Consider the following 19,216-nt stretch of genomic DNA (forward strand, 5'->3'; position numbering starts at 1 on the left):
ATTAGTGAGAATATACTTATTTTAAGGTATTTTTGAGTTCATTGAGGTTGGCTAATTTAGCTTGTTTTGGAAAGTCTTGACAAGCTGAATTTTCTTGTTCTATTGGCAGATAATTTTGCTTAGTTCAAATAAATACCCCTAATTTTTGTATTTTTTTTCTTGTTTTTGAACACTGACTTTTTGCAGTGTGGTTTGCAAAAAATATTTTTAACCCAATTAAGTGAAATTAGATCATCTCCCACGGCACACCAATCAATATCTCACGGTACACTAGTGTGCCGCGGCACAGTGGTTGAAAAACATTGTTCTATAGCATGTTTTCCCTTTGTTTATCTTTTTAATGTAGAAATCCCACTTTTTTTGTGTCTTCCAAACTCTTGCGTGGATTCAAAGTAAAGTTAAGCAAATATTCGTGTGCAGATTAAGTGTAGGCATCTGTGGGGGCGGGACCAAACCAGCTAACCTTTGACCCTTTCGTGCCTGTTCCATCTGTGTGCAGCGGGAGACGTCACAGCCGCTGACCCTGTCATGGACTTCATACCAGGTGAGCACTTCCTGCCCTCTTTCTGGTGTTGGACCTTTGAGATCCACTTCAAACAAGACATCCTCTCACTTTCATGTCCATGAATGAGGAATGCACGCTAGAGAATATCGACTGTATCATATATGTCATCTTGGATCATTTTATTCAACCCTCTGCCGTCACACGAGAAAAAAATAGTTTCCCCAAGTCCATCTGGAGCTTGGAGGCGGGATCCAAGGTTTACACCTGGGAGTCAGGTTTCTTTAGGCATCAGCTTTCACATAAATCACATTTCTTCTCATTGTTGTTAGTAGCTAATTGCTAACATGCAATGTAATCTTGCTCTACTGTCACACCGTATCCATTGAAAGGTGAGGCTGGACTGAGTTAGCGTTAATTGTTACATTTATGTCAGCAGAGGACATTAGGGGGGGATTCAATCTGAGCTAATGGTCCCATGTCTAGGCCCACTTCACATCGTTTGAATATTGAAGAGTTGGGCTCGGGCACGACACGATTCCATCATGTACATGTGCGGCGTAACTAAGTCATGGAAGGACAGGAATGTCATTGCATCTCGCAGGTTATTCATAATAATCACAATTCATACTAGATTTGGGGATGTAATGGTGTTGTAGATTGTAAATACCTCGGTATTGCGGTTTCAAAGTCTTCACAATAATGCCGCGATGGGATCAAACAAAAACTTGGTGTGTACCGTATTTTTCGGAGTAAAAGTCGCTGCGGAGTATAAGTCGCACCAGCCGAAAATGCATAATAAAGAAGGAAAAAAACATATATAAGTCGCACTGGAGTATAAGTCGCATTTTTTGGGGAAATCTATTTGATAAAACCCAACACCAAGAATAGACATTTGAAAGGCAATTTAAAATAAATAAAGAATAGCGAACAACAGGCTGAATAAGTGTACGTTATATGAGGCATAAATAACCAACTGAGAACGTGCCTGGTATGTTAACGTAACATATTATGGTAAGAGTCATTCAAATAACTATAACATATAGAACATGCTATACGTTTACCAAACAATCTGTCACTCCTAATCGCTAAATCCCATGAAATCTTATACGTCTAGTCTCTTACGTGAATGAGCTAAATAATATTATTTGATATTTTACGGTAATGTGTTAATAATTTCACACATAAGTCGCTCCTGAGTATAAGTCGCACCCCCGGCCAAACTATGAAAAAAACTGCGACTTATAGTCCGAAAAATACGGTAGTTTTTTTCTGGCGCTTTAAAAAATAAACTGCATCTCCCAGAATCCTCTCCACAGCGCGGGTTGTCAAGGACAGGCGTCTTTTCGTGTCGTTCTGTCCATTTCCGGGTCCTAAATGACTGTCAAATTGTATCAACTTGTTGGAATACCTAGTCAGACTTCTTCTGTGCAGATGAGAAGCATGATTTATGATCTGGAATAAACTTCCAGAGAGCAAGGAAGCAAGAAAGCAGCAGACCACTTGATGATGTAATTATTGGCACACACGGTAGTGATCACGGCGCGGCTATAGTTTGTCTGTGTTAGCGCTTTTAATAATAACGCACTTATACTTGGTTAATATTCAACTCAAGAAATGCAAATGGAGTATTGATGGCGGTTTTTGAATGGTTATTAATTGGGTTTTATTGGCAAAATAGTGAAGCTCCCATTGACTCCGATGTGAGCAGACTTTTATTTGCGTTTATTTAATATTTAGAATGCATTAAAAAGAATCCATCCGTCGTCATATCTTTCATAATGATTGTGAACGATAGGCAAAATAAATAAGAAAGTGCAGTTCCCCTTTAATACCGTGATGATATTGTACCGTTTGATTTTGATACCGTTACATCTCGAACTAGAATTAAAATACAAACACCCAAAATAATCCAAAAGTCAAAACCTCAGCATGCTCAATTACTCGCCTATCCCACAGATAATATATATATATGGCTCTTTGAACTGAACCAGATCTTGCAGAGCCGTTCAAAAGATTGACTTTATTTTTATTTTTGTTGTGTTTTCGCGGTCAATAAGGTGGTTCCATATCTTTGTGCTTTGTTTGGCAGCGATATCTCCATTTTTTTTTAATTTTCCCTCACTTAAAAATTAATAATAACATAAGAGCATTTATCAATACAGAAAGAAAATACACACATAATAAAAATACTATTTATATATATGTATAAAAAGTATGAATAAAACTACAAAACAAATTAGGACAGAATAAAAATGTGAATACAAAATTGTACTACCCTACTTTGTGTGTTTTTGCTTAAGCTACTTTACGTATTCACATCAGAACAATAAAGCAGACAAAATTAATCCTAATTAGAGATGTCCGATAATATCGGTCTGCCGATATTATCGGCCGATAAATGGTTTAAAATGTAATATCTGAAATGTTCGGTATCGGTTTAAAAATTATCAGTATCGGTTTAAAAAAATTAAATTTATGACTTTTTAAAATGCCGCTGTGTACACGGACGTAGGGAGAAGTACAGAGCGCCAATAAACCTTAAAGGCACTGCCTTTGCGTGCCGGCCCAGTCACATAATATCTACGGCTTTTCACACACATGAGTGAATGCAAGGCATACTTGGTCAACAGCCATACAGGTCACACTGAGGGTGGCCGTATAAACAACTTTAACACTGTTACAAATATTCGCCACACTGTGAACCCACACCAAACAAGAATGACAAACACATTTCGGGAGAACATCCGCACCGTAACACAACATAAACACAACAGAACAAATACCCAGAACCCCTTGCGGCACTAACTCTTCCGGGACGCTACAATATACACCCCCCCCCCCACCTCAACCTCCTTATGCTCTCTCAGGGAGAGCATATCCCAAATTCCAAGCTGCTGTTTTGAGGCATGTTAAAAAAATAATGCACTTTGTGACTTCAATAATAAATATGGCAGTGCCATGTTGACATTTTTTTCCATAACTTGAGTTGATTTATTTTTGAAAACCTTGTTACATTGTTTAATGCATCCAGCGGGGCATCACAACAAAATTAGGCATAATAATGTGTTAATTCCACGACTGTATATATCGGTATCGGTTGATATCAGAATCGGTAATTAAAAGTTGGACAATATCGGGATATCGACAAAAAAGCCATTATCGGACATCTCTAATCCTAATGCAGCAAGGTTTTCTTTGACTGACTTATTTACTAGTCCAGTTGCCAATTATGCCACACATGCACGTGCAGCATGAGCAATTGCATAAAAAACGGCTCCCAAACGAACAGCTCGCAACTGCGAATCGGCTCTTCGTTCTCTTAAAACAGCCGTTTTAAGGACTTGATTTATTCGCAAACGTCAGATCTCTAGCCCCTACAATAGTGTGCATATTTAATGTTCCTATTGCAAGTGATTGACGGCACCTACCAGAGTACTATGAATTACGCGAAATAATCCTCCGAGGAGCACGGAGCGTCCCTTCGTTCAACCCTGCCTTTTTTTTAGAGGCGAATAGTAATGGAGCCAGAACAGACGGGCGGTCGAAGAACGTCTGACAGAACAAAGAGGAAGAAAGATGGAAGAGGTGGACAAAATGCAAAAGACAGAGAGAAGCGGTGAGAAGGTTGCATTAAAAGCTGGAGCCAACACACGAAGCCCTCTTGGGTCTCAATTAGTGCGGCCAAAACATGGTGTGAAGAGTGAAGACAGCTCACTTTGGGCGGACCGGCGGCTCCCAGGCTCATCTCTGCATCCTATTAGCCTCTCATCACACAAAGAGGCCTTTTACACCAACCTCTGTTTTTTCCTGGACGTTGATAATAACTGACAACAACAAGTGGGAAGCATTTGAAATTGTAGACGTTTAAAAAAAAAAAAAAATGCTGAGTGTAAACATGATGCACAGTTGTGCTGTTAACTCCATCATGGAGTACATTTACTTTACAGCACAGTCATGTGACTTAAGTACATGCTGATGTAGTGACAGTCACAGCACCAACTCCAGGCCTGGCATGCACGTTACACTGTTTTTTGCGCGTGAGTGTGAATAAAGTAAAGGTAAAAAATATGTTTTTAATGATAATCCGGTGGTTCTTAACCTGGGTTCGATCGAACCCTTAGGGGTTTGGTGAGTCGGCCTCAGGGGATCGGCGGAGGTCAAAACACACCCGACTCATCGTGTAAATACAAACTTCTCCCTATCGGCGTATTACGGATACGGCAACAGCTGACTGGTTTGCATGTGTGTAATTTGTTGTGAGTTTATGCACTGTGTTGGTTTTGTTGTTTGAACAAGGTGATGTTCATGCACGCTTCATTTTGTGCACCAGTAAAAAAACATGGTAACACTTGAGTATGGGGAACATATTCACCGTTAATTAGTTGCTTATTAACATGCAAATTAGTAACATATTGGCTCTTAACTAGTCATTATTAAGTATTTATTAATGCCTTATTCGGCATGGCCTTATTATAACCCTAACCCTGACCCTAACCCTAACCAAATAACTGTAAATTAAGTCTTTATTACTTAGAATATGTTCCCCTAGTGTCCAAATAACTCTAAATTAAGTATTTGTTACTTAGAATATGTTCCCCATACTAAAGTGTTACCAAAAACATATAACTTTGTCTTGAATTTGAAGAAAAAAACATTTGATTTTTCACTAAAGAAGGGTTCGGTGAATGCGCATATGAAACTGGTGGGGTTCGGTACCTCCAACAAGGTTAAGAACCACTGTGATAATCTATCCATCCATCTATTTTTCTACATTTTCTCCCTTTCATGGAGCCTATCCCTGCTGCATTCAGGCGGAAGGCGGGGTACCCCCTGGACAAGTCGCCACCTAATCGCAGGGCCATTATAATATTACATTTCATTAAAATCTTTTCTAAAAACTCAGACACTTTACAATAAAAGTAAAATCAACAGAATATTCAAAGAGCAATAAATACTGAACAGTGTTTCCCACATATTGCCATTCTATTTGTGGTGGGGGGGGGGCATGGCCAGGGGTACACTGCAAAAAGTCAGTGTTCAAAAACAAGAAAAAAAAATACAAAAATGAGGGGTATTTTATTTGAACGAAGCAAAATTATCTGCCAATAGAACAAGAAAATTTGGCTTGTCAAGGCTTTCCAAAACAAGTCAAATTAGCTAACCTCAATGAACCCAAAAATACTTTAAAATAAGTATATTCTCACTAATAACAAGTTCACTTTTCTTGGTAGAAAAAAAAAAGTTGCGCTGCAATAGTTTGAGTGAGGGCTTAACAGGCAACAGCTAACACATGCTATGTGTAAAACAGAATTAAACATGCTTTGATTCAAACTTACCAGTCTGGATATGCCTACATGTACTGGGTGATGTTGTTAAAATGGATGTTTGTCGTTTTGTACGGCTGATATATTCCAAGCATTGTCCGCCTGTTTCTTTGCTCTCTAATGAAGTTCCTTGAGCTTTGCTTTTGCACTGGAAATTACACAAATCTCACCAAATCTTTGATTTTTTTTCCTAAATCGATCATCACAGTCATTGTGGCAGTTATTGATACCGCATGTTCCCGACATGTTTAGAACTTGTCAAAGAAGAAAAAACTTTAGTACAGAGTCCTGCATTCAACCCAATGTAAAGATACTATTCCGATGCAGTAATACCCACAATGCATTGCGTTTCCATGTCACACTTTCCAGCCCTATACACATGAAGTGCACATACATGTAGGAATCATGTTTAATTCACAATACAGCTTGGTATAAACTGAAAAAAACAATACAACCATACAGGATAAAAGTTGATTTATGCCGCCAGCTTAATGCTAACATACAATGGACGATCCCATTGACAGGCTAACTAAAATGAGCACTACGATTGTTTTTAATTTAACAAAATGAGATTTTAACGTAACAACACGGACATAGAACAACAAATGTATTTCAACTTACAGTCACCAAATTGTGGAAAAGAATATTGACTGGAGATGTCAAATAATGGCTTTTTTGCCGATATTCCGATATTGTCCGACTCTTAATTACCGATTCCGATATCAACCGATATATACAGTCGTGTATATATCACAACATTATTATGCCTAATTTTGTTGTGATGTCCCGCTGGATACATTAAACAATGTAACAAGGTTTTCCAAAATAAATCAACTCAAGTTATGGAAAAAAATGCCAACATGGCACTGCCATATTTATTATTGAAGTCACAAAGTGCATTATTTTTTTTGAAATGCTTCAAAACAGCAGCTTGGAATTTGGGACATGCTCTCCCTGAGAGAGCATGAGGAGGTTGAGGTGGGCGGGGTAGGGGGTAGCGGGGGGTGTATATTGTAGCGTCCCGGAAGAGTTAGTGCTGCAAGGGCTTCTGGGTATTTGTTCTGTTGTGTTTATGTTGTGTTACGGTGCGGATGTTCTCCCGAAATGTGTTTGTCATTCTTGTTTGGTGTGGGTTCACAGTGTGGCGCATATTGTTTGTTTGTATGTGTGTGTGTGTGTGTGTGTGTGTGTGTGTGTGTGTGTGTGTGTGTGTGTGTGTGTGTGTGTGTGTGTGTGTGTGTGTGTGTGTGTGTGTGTGTGTGTGTGTGTGTGTGTGTGTGTGTTTGTCTCGTCTTGTCTTGTCTCATAGTAACAGTGGTGCTATTGTATTGTTAGTGTACAGGAGCTTTTCTTGTTTTTGTTTGTATAGTATTGATCTTGTATTATATTGTTTATGTTAAATGTGGAATGAGTGAGAGGGGTTGGGATATTATAAGCATTTGCTTCATCCAACCCCTTTTCAAGCCTTGCATAAATGTCTCTGCCAAAATGTAAAAAAAAAAAAAAAATGTGTGTTGTACTGTGCAGGTTTGAAATAAATAATTCAATTCAATTCAATTCATATTTGTAACAGTGTTAAAGTTGTTTATATGGCCACCCTCAGTGTGACCTGTATGGCTCTTGACTAAGTATGCATGCATTCACTTGTGTGTGTGAAAAGCCGTAGATATTATGTGATTGGGCCGGCAAGCAAAGGCAGTGCCTTTAAGGTTTATTGGCGCTCTGTACTTCTCCCTACGTCCGTGTACACAGCGGCGTTTTAAAAAGTCAGAAATGTTACTTTTTGAAACCGATAACGATAATTTTGATACCGATAATTTCCGATATTACATTTTAAAGCATTTATCGACCGATAATATCGGCAGTCCGATATTATCGGACATCCCTACAAAAAAGCATTGAATAAAATAAAAGCATTAAAGATGCAGAGCCAGTTTAAAAAGGTGGCTTTTGAAGCTGCACAGATTAGCGCAGTTACTTGATGTTTCTCAAGGAAATCCTAAATGTACTGCTCCACAACTGGTGTATCGGGTGGGAACTTTTTCTTAGACATTTTGTTCCATTTTAAGTTTTTTCTCGGAGCCACACCCGCATATTGGTGACGCCACGCCCTTTCCCTGTCACGCTCCTGATCCCAAACGTGTGTTGTCTGGAGGGGTTTGGTGGAGGAAAACGCCCTCCGGCAGCATCTCTGTCTCTCCACTACTGCATCTGCAGGAGGATTTAGTTTGGTGCATGCCCCCTCTCCCTCCCTTGTCCTTTTTTCTGTGGAAATAGCTGTGGATTATTGATGTTACAAGCAGACCCTTCCTCAAGCTGCTGGAAAAAGGGCCTGAAAGCAGCACAGAAACAGGATGTTGAGTCTTTGTCCAGTCGGTGTAAAATACAAGCACAGCAGATGTACAGTCAGTCATTATATGTACTGTATGTTTAGTGTAAACCATCATTTCGTTACATCCAATACATCATCTATCCAACATTCCGCTATCCTAATAACGTGGTGGGTGTCCGTCATGTCATAGCTGTTTCCCAGCCAAACATGGCCACAGTATATGGCGCTCCAGCTTCCAGTGTGTAACCACCAGTCTCTTTCCTCTGGGTTGCAGAATACTTGTGGTTCGCCTGCAACTTTGACTTCGCCTCCTTCTGCGGTTGGACCACGGAAACGCGCTCCGGCGCAGAGTGGCTCATCCAGACCAGCGGCGCTCCGACCGCACACAGACTGCCGACTCTCGACCACACGGGTAAGACGTGTGTTCGTACAACTGAGTGTGTTGCAGCAGCTTTTTAACAAGAATTCCAAACAAAACCACCCCATGTAAAAAAAAATGTCCACCATGTTGGAAGAAACACTTCAATTCATAATAATCCAGCATACAACGTTGACAAGCACTCAGAAGTGTAACAGTACATGGATTTGGATATCTAATAGGGCTGTCTAAGTTAATGTGTTACTGCATGCGATTAACCACAAAAAAGTGTATTACCATATTTTCCGGACCATAGGGCGCACCGGATTGTAAGGCGCACTGCCGATGAATGGTCTATTTTTGATCTTTTTCATTAGGGATGTCCAATAATGGCTTTTTGCCGATATTCTGATATTGTCCAACTCTTTAATTACCGATACCGATATCAACCGATGCATACAGTCGTGGAATTAACACATTATTATGCCTAATATGGACAACCAGGTATGGTGAAGATAAGGTACTTTTAAATTTTTTTTATAAAATAAGATAAATAAATTAAAAACATTTTCTTGAATAAAAAAGTAAGTAAAACAATATAAAAAAGTTACATAGAAACTAGTAATTAATGAAAAATAGTAAAATTAACTGTTAAAGGTTAGTACTATTAGTGGACCAGCAGCACGCACAATCATGTGTGCTTACGGACTGTATCCCTTGCAGACTGTATTGATATCTATTGATATATAATGTAGGAACCAGAATATTAATAACAGAAAGAAACAACCCTTTTGTGTGAATGAGTGGGCGAGGGAGGTTTTTTGGGTTGGTGCACTAATTGTAAGTGTATCTTGTGTTTTTTATGTTGATATAATAAAAATTAAAAAAACGATACCGATAATAAAAAAAACCATACCGATAATTTCCGATATTACATTTTAACGCAAAAACAACCACAGCTTACACAACAATAACAACAACAACAATAGAGCAACATCAGCAAATATGATGTAAAAGTGATAGCAAATAAGCAGTTAGCGAAAATAAAAAATAATACAGAAATGACAACGAGCATTATTACACTACAAATGGAGCAATACAAATACCAATAGAAATAGCGCTATTGATAATGAACAATACCAATACTTTACCTTTATTATCAACAATACATTTGTTCAAATGCAACAATACATACACGTAATGATAACTTGATGTACGAATGAATGCAGAAAAATGGAGGGGAAGAAAGAGAAGCAACCATATATTGACCTTGTAGATTGTTATAGTAACAATAGGTTAAGCTTTGTCAGTGTGCCATGTGTTACCCAGTTTACCCTAGGGCAACAACGTTAATATATGTTTGATGAAACGTAATTATGTGCATGAGTGTATGTATGTATATGTATTTGTATATGTACAGTATGTGTATATGTATGTTTGTACAGTGAATGTATATGTACAGTATATGTATGTTTGTACAGTGAGTGTATATGTACAGTATGTGTATGTGTATGTTTGTACAATGAATATGCGTGTGGATGTACGAACTTTGAGTATGTAGATATGTACTGTATCTGTGTATGTATGTGGGAGCGTAGGTACCTATGTGAGTATATGTGAATTTGCATGTACAATACATTTGACGCCCAGTGTGTGTGGGAGCCAGAGTACGGCCCAAGCCCCCAGTGCAATCGAGTATCATCCAAACCAAAAGTGTGATTAATCTGATCAAAAAAAATGTTTGACAGCACTAATGTTGAAGTATTTGGATCAGTAGAGAGGTGTACGGAGTTCCCACACCTTACACATAAGACAGGAAGTGTTTGCAGGGGTGTCAAACTCGTTTTCATTGAGAGCCACATCCCAGTTATGGCTGACTTTAAAGGACCGCTTGTAACAGTGAATATATATAAATATTGGTGTATAACTGCATCATAATATTTGTACATAATTTTATGTGATTAATATATTTTTTACGTATAAATAAACTTGCTTTAAAATCATAAGTCAGGTATGACAAGCAGATATTTTTCAAGTATCTATTTTTATTATAACACAAAATGTCTTTAATATATGTTCAGAGGTGGGTAGTAACGTGCTACATTTATTCCGTTACATCTACTTGAGTAACTTTTGGGATAAATTGTACTTCTAAGAGTAGTTTTAATGCAACATACTTTTACTTTTACTTGAGTATATTTATAGAGAAGAAACGCTACTTTTACTCCGCTCCATTTATCTACATTCAGCGCGCTACTCGCTACTGATTTTTATCGATCTGTTAATGCACGCTTTGTTTGTTTTGGTTTGTCAGACAGACCAAAACAAACAGTAGGATCTATCACATGCCTGAGTTTCACCAATCAAATACAGTCACTGGTGACGTTTGACTCCGTTTCACCAATCAAACAGAGCCAGGCGGTCACATGATTAACTGCACATAAAGTTTCAGCGGCAAACAACAACAAACTTAAGCTTACATGAACTCAACGTCAAATTTGAGGAAGCACATCGCGGTAAGTAACGTTAGTAAATATTTTGGCTGTCACCGTAGGCTGATGTTAGCTTCCCTGCTATGAATCACTGTCAAATGTACATCGTGTGGGGACATTTATTAACACACTGCAGCCTCATAGACAGACTGATTGATTGATTGAAACTTTTATTAGTAGATTGCACAGTACGTACATATTCCATACAATTGACCACTAAATGGTTACACTCGAATACGTTTTTCAACTTGTTTAAGTCGGGGTCCACGTACAGACAGAGACACACACACGCACAGTCGCACACACACTCACGCATGCATACAAACACCAATCGGAAGTGCACAGTGTGTTCCCTGGTGCAGCCCACACATCAGTTTATGGTTTGCGTAAAGGCTAACTTGTTATTTTCCTTTGTAATCTCTGCCTCCTGAGCCTATGGTGCTGTTAAGTTATTGTGGCTCAATTTGCCTTAATTTTTTTTTATGTTAATGTATTATTATTTAATATATATTATTGTTTTAGTTGCTTATGAGATATTCCTGGCTCTGAATTTGCTCATTGCTATTTTATTTATTTGTTGCCGTCATCATTAAACAAACAGGTTACTCATCAGTTACTCAGTACTTGAGTAGTTTTTTCACAACATACTTTTTACTTTTACTCAAGTAAATATTTGGGTGACTACTCCTTACTTTTACTTGAGTAATAAATCTCTAAAGTAACAGTACTCTTACTTGAGTACAATTTCTGGCTACTCTACCCACCTCTGTATATGTTAATAGGTTTGTTGCATGATCAGATGATATTAAAGTTCAGAAGACATGCAACTGTATGCAGTACATTCATGTAAAAAGAACATACATCCATTCATCCATTTTCTACCGCTTGTCCCTTATGGCAAATTATTATATGCACATTATTTCCAGGCTTTCGTGGGCCACATAAAACGATTGCGGCAGGTCAGATCTGGCACCTGGCTTTGAGTCTGAGGTCTGTGGTTTACGGCGTTACGCGGCTGCTCGGTAAACAAACACAATCCAGTTGTTGGCTAGCGAGAGTGCTAAGGAGAAGCCGGAGTTTGAAAGCCCCCTTCAGTTGATGAAGTCTCTTGTTTTGCTGCTTGACCTAAGATCAAGTGCTGAGATACGTAAATGTGAAAGACAAGTGGATAAGATGGCAGCACTTACCCTTTTAATACTGCAATACTTCAACAAATGGAATAATAACTCACTCTCTTCAAACTCTTGACTTTTGTACTTGCCTGCATCCTTGCACTTAATAAAAAAATAAACATTCCAAACCATTATATATTCTAAAATGTCATTTGAATAAGAATGGCATTTGTTGGAAAATTACCTGCCAACTGTTTGCGGTGGTTTTTTTGGGGGTTTTTTCAAGTTGTTTACACAAACTGAGTTTAATGTACCCCAAAACAGGCATATCGTTAACACCTCTAATCAAGTGTATTGGTGGTTTTCATCGCCAGCCAAGTCATTCAAATAATTTTACAGATTATTAAAGCGTCTCCATAAACGAACAACCTCACGTTTTCTTCACCTGTGACTTCCTGCAGGCATCCACATGGACTATGTCAAACAGGAAGTGATATTTTTTATAGAGGAATAGGCAGCCTTCGGAGATGGGAAAATCATTCATGTAATGCTTTCACATAAGCTGCAGCTTTGAAAAGGCTCACCTCACCTTGACGTTACCAACAGCTTGAATAAAAGAAAAAATAGAGGTGAAAGGTCAAGTCATATCCTGAGTGGCGCTTTGGGGAAAATCCTTGAATTTGATGTTGGAGCGTAAGTAGAAAGATGACAAAAGAGATGGAAAGGTGAAATGAAATGAAACATTTTTTAATAAAACATTCTCCAGGTGTCAAGGTGAGGGGAAAAAGTGTTAAAATAAGGAGAATATGTGTAGAAAGTAAGAAGTCATTTTGGTGTTTACTTTTTTGGAATGTTGTCTTATCATTCACGATCCTAATTTGAGACAAACACACATATGTTTTTCTTTTTCACGCATTCAAATTTGGAAATAAACACTATAAAAAGCTACCTAATAAGCGCTCTAAAAACCTCCATTAATGTGTTATATACCGATACACGCTGTAAGTATGTATGTGATAACAAGCACATCCACAATAACATGTAATATTTACATATTTTGCTCATTTGAAGCATACAGCGGCGTATTAATTCCACATTGCATCACAACTTCAACAACAACAACTAATACTAATCATGGCAGACTTCATGAGAGACAACAATGACGGCTTTGGGACCGCAGATGTGGGGACCCCCCCGCCTCCCGTGGTTGACCGGTGCAATAGATACAGAGTTGATAGCGTTAATAATGTGACAGTCCAGTCCATAGTGGGGCCAATGACTACTTTGTGACAAATGGCAATCCACAACTTTATATTTTCGAGCTTGAATATACAGAGGACGATCTACAAGCTTTAGAAGCTGAGCGATAAGACATTTAGCACTATTGCTAAGTGCTAAACAAGAAATGCAAACTATGTACATAATAAAACAATCACTTAGTGTACAATGCCTGCTCTCACTGGGATGCCAACTGATGGGTTGTTCAAATTATTGTAGTTGTTTGAGTATGTCATAGTCAGCTCCACATCATACATGTAGTATATAATATACATACATATCTCCAATAATATTGTGCTCAATGGCAATATTATTATTTCACAAAAAAGAAAAAAAAAATTGAATTAAGTAAATAAAATAAAATGTAATTAAATTAAACATATCTCAAAAGGGTAATGGGAAGAAGTATAAACTTTTTTGAATCCCCCCTTTATTACATTGTTACTTTAACTGATAACCAGTTTCCTCAGGTTCAAACACTGATGACATCTATTAAACAGACGAGAAGCAAGGAATCATGCAGAGACAGAGTTGAATTTGGCTCAATTGAGGAGACACGTTTTTTAGGCTGTATTCTAGTTACAGATCCAAACTACGTTCTAAAATCCATCTCACGTGCTTCCTCTATTTATTTGGGAGGTCCCTGGTTACATCACTGAAGCTGTCGCTGAGGGAAGGGGGTAATCTCGACAGCTCCAGTTAGACACAATAATTATACAAGAAATGCAAATGTGTTGACGCTGGTGATATCGCCTTGTCTCTGCTCTGTCTGCGTCACGGCGGTGTTCGGCCTTGGCAGTCAGCAGGCAGTTCCTGGACACAGACACTGATACCAGACTGGCTTGCAATCTTTTGGATTGCCAGCTTTGCACAGAAAAAGAAAAATACCACTTCAGCACAATTGATAATAGCTACTGCAACGGCCCTTAAGCATAAGAGTTGTGTGATAATATATACATAATTATTCTAACAAACACATTTTTGTCACATTCATCTGGATCCACATAACTCAATTTGCCCAGAACAATGTGCTTACAATTCTCAATATAATCATCATCAGTAAGTCATATAAGTCATTCATACTTACATTCTAAATAAGCCGAGACCTCACTATACCGAACCAAAATATTCGATTTGTACAATTTCTTAAAATGCTCAATGTTTGAACAGTGTTGGAGTTCATCACTCAGGCTGTTCCATATTTTCACCCCACAGACTGTTCAGCTGAAGAATTAACAATAATCCTCGCGCAGGTAAAACAAAACAAAACAAAAAAAAAGTGTCCGCAAACGAGTGTATTTTCGTGTCTTTCTCGCAATCAACGTCAAAGTTGACCAACTTCTTGGTTTTAACCACATCCTTCTACTATACAAATGGGATGCATGATTTATGATCTAGAATTAATTTTCACAAACTCAGAGGCGATGCAGCAGCTTACCGGCTCAGTATGTAAACAGCTGCGTAATGTACCGTAGTTACCGCTGAATACTACTCTGCTAAAAGTAGTTCCTCAGTGTTAGCGCTTATAATGACAAGATTGTCTATATTTGGTAAATATTCAGGTCACGACAGGTACAGTAAATGGAGTACTGTTGGCGGTTTTGAGATGTTTTCTTAGAGGGCTTATGGGCGGAATAGATAAATCCCATTATCTACACTGTTAGCCACCTCCTACTTGCCGTATATTAGAAATTATAATGCATTAAAAAAAAGTTGAAATTGGGATTGTGATTGATAGGCAAAATTCCCCTTTAAGCCTGCCTTCTCAGTCCTTAATTTACCCTGTCCTGTGCTGCCCCCTGCAGGACGAGTAGGGAATTTCATCTACATGCAGCTGAGCGACTCCTGGGTGACGAGTGGAGAAGAGGAGAGAGTGGCGAGGCTGTCCAGTCTGCCCGTCACGGCCCCGGATGCTCACCTGTGCGTGTCTTTCTGGTACCACATGACGGGTCAGCACCCCGGGGTGCTGCACATCAGACAGGACAAGGAGAGAGAGGAGCAGAGGGGAAGCATCCTGTGGACCGTCAGCGGCCACCAGGGGGCGCGGTGGAGGGAAGGACGAGTTCTACTGCCCAGATCCGGTGTCCCCTACAGAGTACGTCTTTTCTGGCTTTTATGTTGCTGTCCAGCACGTGAAGTCTGAACCGTGTGGTGTCTCCAGGTGGTGGTGGAGGGCGTGGCCGACAGACGCAGCGCAGGACACATCGCTGTGGACGACATCCAGCTTTTGGACGGACTCAACAGTGACTTCTGTAAAGGTATTTCTTCATGTACACTGCAGTTCTTTCATTCATGTTCTCTGGTTCTTGTTGTCTTTTCCACTCATGGCTTTATTCAACTTTCTGATTGGTTAATATTGTTTGGTAACACTTTAGTATGGGGAACATATTCACCATTAATTAGTTGCTTATTAACATGCAAATTAGTAACATATTGGCTCTTAACTAGTCATTATTAAGTACTTATTAATGCCTTATTCTCCATGGCCTTATTATACAACCTAACCCTAACCCTCTAACCCTAACCCTATTATTAAGTACTTATTAATGCCTTATTCTGCATGGCCTTATTATAATAATAATAATAATAATAACTGGGATTTATATAGCGCTTTTCTAAGTACCCAAAGTCGCTTTACATGTGGAACCCATCATTCATTCACACCTGGTGGTGGTAAGCTACTTTCATAGCCACAGCTGCCCTGGGGTAGACTGACAGAAGCGTGGCTGCAATTTGCGCCAACGGCCCCTCCGACCACCACCTATCATTCATTATTCAGTTCACCGGTGTGAGTGGCACCGGGGGCAAAGGGTGAAGTGTCCCGCAACCTAGCCCTAACCCTCTAACCCTAACCCTATTATTAAGTACTTATTAATGCCTTATTCTGCATGGCCTTATTATACAATCTAACCCTAACCCTCTAACCCTAACCCTATTATTAAGTACTTATTAATGCCTTATTCTGCATGGCCTTATTATACAACCTACCTCTAACCCTATTAAATACTTATTAATGCCTTATTTTGCATGGCCTTATTATACAACCTAACCCTAACCCTCTAACCCTATTATTAAGTACTTATTAATGCCTTATTCTGCATGGCCTTATTATACAACCTAGCCCTAACCATCTAACCCTAACCCTATTATTAAGTACTTATTAATGCCTTATTCTGCATGGCCTTATTATACAACCTAGCCCTAACCATCTAACCCTAACCCTATTATTAAGTACTTATTAATGCCTTTTTCTGCATGGCCTTATTATACAATCCAAACCTAACCCTCTAACCCTAACCCTATTATTAAGTACTTATTAATGCCTTATTCTGCATGGCCTTATTATTCAATCCAACCCTAACCCTATTATTAAGTACTTATTAATGCCTTATTCTGCATGGCCTTATTATACAACCTAACCCTAACTCTAACCCTATTAAGTACTTATTAATGCCTTATTCTGCATGGCCTTATTATACAACCTAACCCTAACCCTAACTCTAACCCTATTATTAAGTACTTATTAATGCCTTATTCTGCATGGCCTTATTATACAACCTAACCCTAACCCTCTAACCCTAACCCTATTATTAAGTACTTATTAATGCCTTATTCTGCATGGCCTTATTATACAATCTAACCTTAACCCTCTAACACTATCCCTAACCCTATTATTAATTACTTATTAATGCCTTATTCTGCATGGCCTTATTATACAACCTAACCCGAACCCTAACCCTATTATTAAGTACTTATTAATGCCTTATTCTGCATGGCCTTATTATACAATCTAACCCTAACCCCCTAACCCTAACCCTATTATTAAGTACTTATTAATGCCTTATTCTGCATGGCCTTATTATACAACCTAACCCTAACCCTATTATTAAGTACTTATTAATACCTTATTCTGCATGGCCTTATTATACAACCTAACCCTAACCCTAACCCTATTATTAAGTACTTATTAATGCCTTATTCTGCATGGCCTTATTATACAACCTAACCCTCTAACCCTAACCCTAACCCTATTATTAAGTACTTATTAATGCCTTATTCTGCATGGCCTTATTATACAACCTAACCCTAACCCTATTATTAAGTACTTATTAATACCTTATTCTGCATGGCCTTATTATACAACCTAACCCTAACTCTAACCCTATTAAGTACTTATTAATGCCTTATTCTGCATGGCCTTATTATACAACCTAACCCTAACCCTAACTCTAACCCTATTATTAAGTACTTATTAATGCCTTATTCTGCATGGCCTTATTATACAACCTAACCCTAACCCTCTAACCCTAACCCTATTATTAAGTACTTATTAATGCCTTATTCTGCATGGCCTTATTATACAATCTAACCTTAACCCTCTAACACTATCCCTAACCCTATTATTAATTACTTATTAATGCCTTATTCTGCATGGCCTTATTATACAACCTAACCCGAACCCTAACCCTATTATTAAGTACTTATTAATGCCTTATTCTGCATGGCCTTATTATACAATCTAACCCTAACCCCCTAACCCTAACCCTATTATTAAGTACTTATTAATGCCTTATTCTGCATGGCCTTATTATACAATCTAACCCTAACCCCCTAACCCTAACCCTATTATTAAGTACTTATTAATACCTTATTCTGCATGGCCTTATTATACAACCTAACCCTAACCCTAACCCTATTATTAAGTACTTATTAATGCCTTATTCTGCATGGCCTTATTATACAACCTAACCCTCTAACCCTAACCCTATTATTAAGTACTTATTAATGCCTTATTCTGCATGGCCTTATCAAACAACCTAACCCTAACCCTATTATTAAGTACTTATAAATGCCTTATTCTGCATGGCCTTATTATACAATCTAACCCTAACCCTGTTATTAAGTACTTATTAATGCCTTATTCTGCATGGCCTTATTATACAACCTAACCCTAACCCTATTATTAAGTACTTATTAATGCTTTATTCTGCATGGCCTTATTAAACAACCTAACCCTAACCCTAACTAACCCTATTATTAAGTACTTATTAATGCCTTATTCTGCATGGCCTTATTATACAATCTAACCCTAACCCTAACCCTCTAACCCTATTATTAAGTACTTATTAATGCTGTATTTTGCATGGCCTTATCATACAACCTAACCCTAACCCTTTAACCCTAACTTTAACCCTATTATTAAGTACTTATTAATGCCTTATTCTGCATGGCCTTATTATACAATCTAACCCTAACCCTCTAACCCTAACCCTATTATTAAGTACTTATTAATGCCTTATTCTGCATGGCCTTATTATACAATCTAACCCTAACCCTATTATTAAGTACTTATTAATGCCTTATTCTGCATGGCCTTATTATACAACCTAACCCTAACTCTAACCCTATTATTAAGTATTTATTAATGCCTTATTCTGCATGGCCTTATTATACAACCTAACCCTCTAACCCCAACCCTAACCAAATAACTCTAAATTAAGTCTTTGTTACTTAGAATATGTTCCACGCGTGACCAAGTAACTCTAAATTAAGTGTTTGTTGCTTTAGAATATGTTCTCCATACTAAAGTGTTACCTATGGTTTTATAATCAGGTGTTACAGCGCCACCTGTTGCTCAGCCTATGATTTGTGTGTCTTGTTGTTGACTTTCAATGACTCTTTGTCTTCTTTAGATCCGGAAGTTTCTCCATCTCCGCCCACTGAGATCTTCATCTTGCGTATGTTTCCAGCTGAGTTTCTCATATACAGTCGTGGTCAAAAGTTGACATACACTTGTGAAGGACATAATGTCATG

The 19,216-nt window shown here is 38.3% G+C and overlaps 1 protein-coding gene across 2 annotated transcripts in view; it reads left to right on the top strand.

The window, feature by feature from the left end:
- Nucleotides 1-19,216, top strand: part of LOC133618575 (neuropilin-1a-like) — a 240,567-nt gene that overhangs the window by 217,872 nt on the left and 3,479 nt on the right. For both annotated transcript variants that reach the window (XM_061979069.2, XM_061979068.2), the window contains 5 exons: nt 500-544; nt 8,436-8,573; nt 15,207-15,496; nt 15,563-15,659; nt 19,095-19,139. In XM_061979069.2, coding sequence (XP_061835053.1) covers nt 500-544; nt 8,436-8,573; nt 15,207-15,496; nt 15,563-15,659; nt 19,095-19,139 — 615 coding nt within the window. The remainder of the gene's footprint in view (nt 1-499; nt 545-8,435; nt 8,574-15,206; nt 15,497-15,562; nt 15,660-19,094; nt 19,140-19,216) is intronic.

The sequence above is a fragment of the Nerophis lumbriciformis genome, linkage group LG19 (genome assembly GCF_033978685.3).
Source record: "Nerophis lumbriciformis linkage group LG19, RoL_Nlum_v2.1, whole genome shotgun sequence".
Classification (NCBI taxonomy): domain Eukaryota; kingdom Metazoa; phylum Chordata; class Actinopteri; order Syngnathiformes; family Syngnathidae; genus Nerophis; species Nerophis lumbriciformis.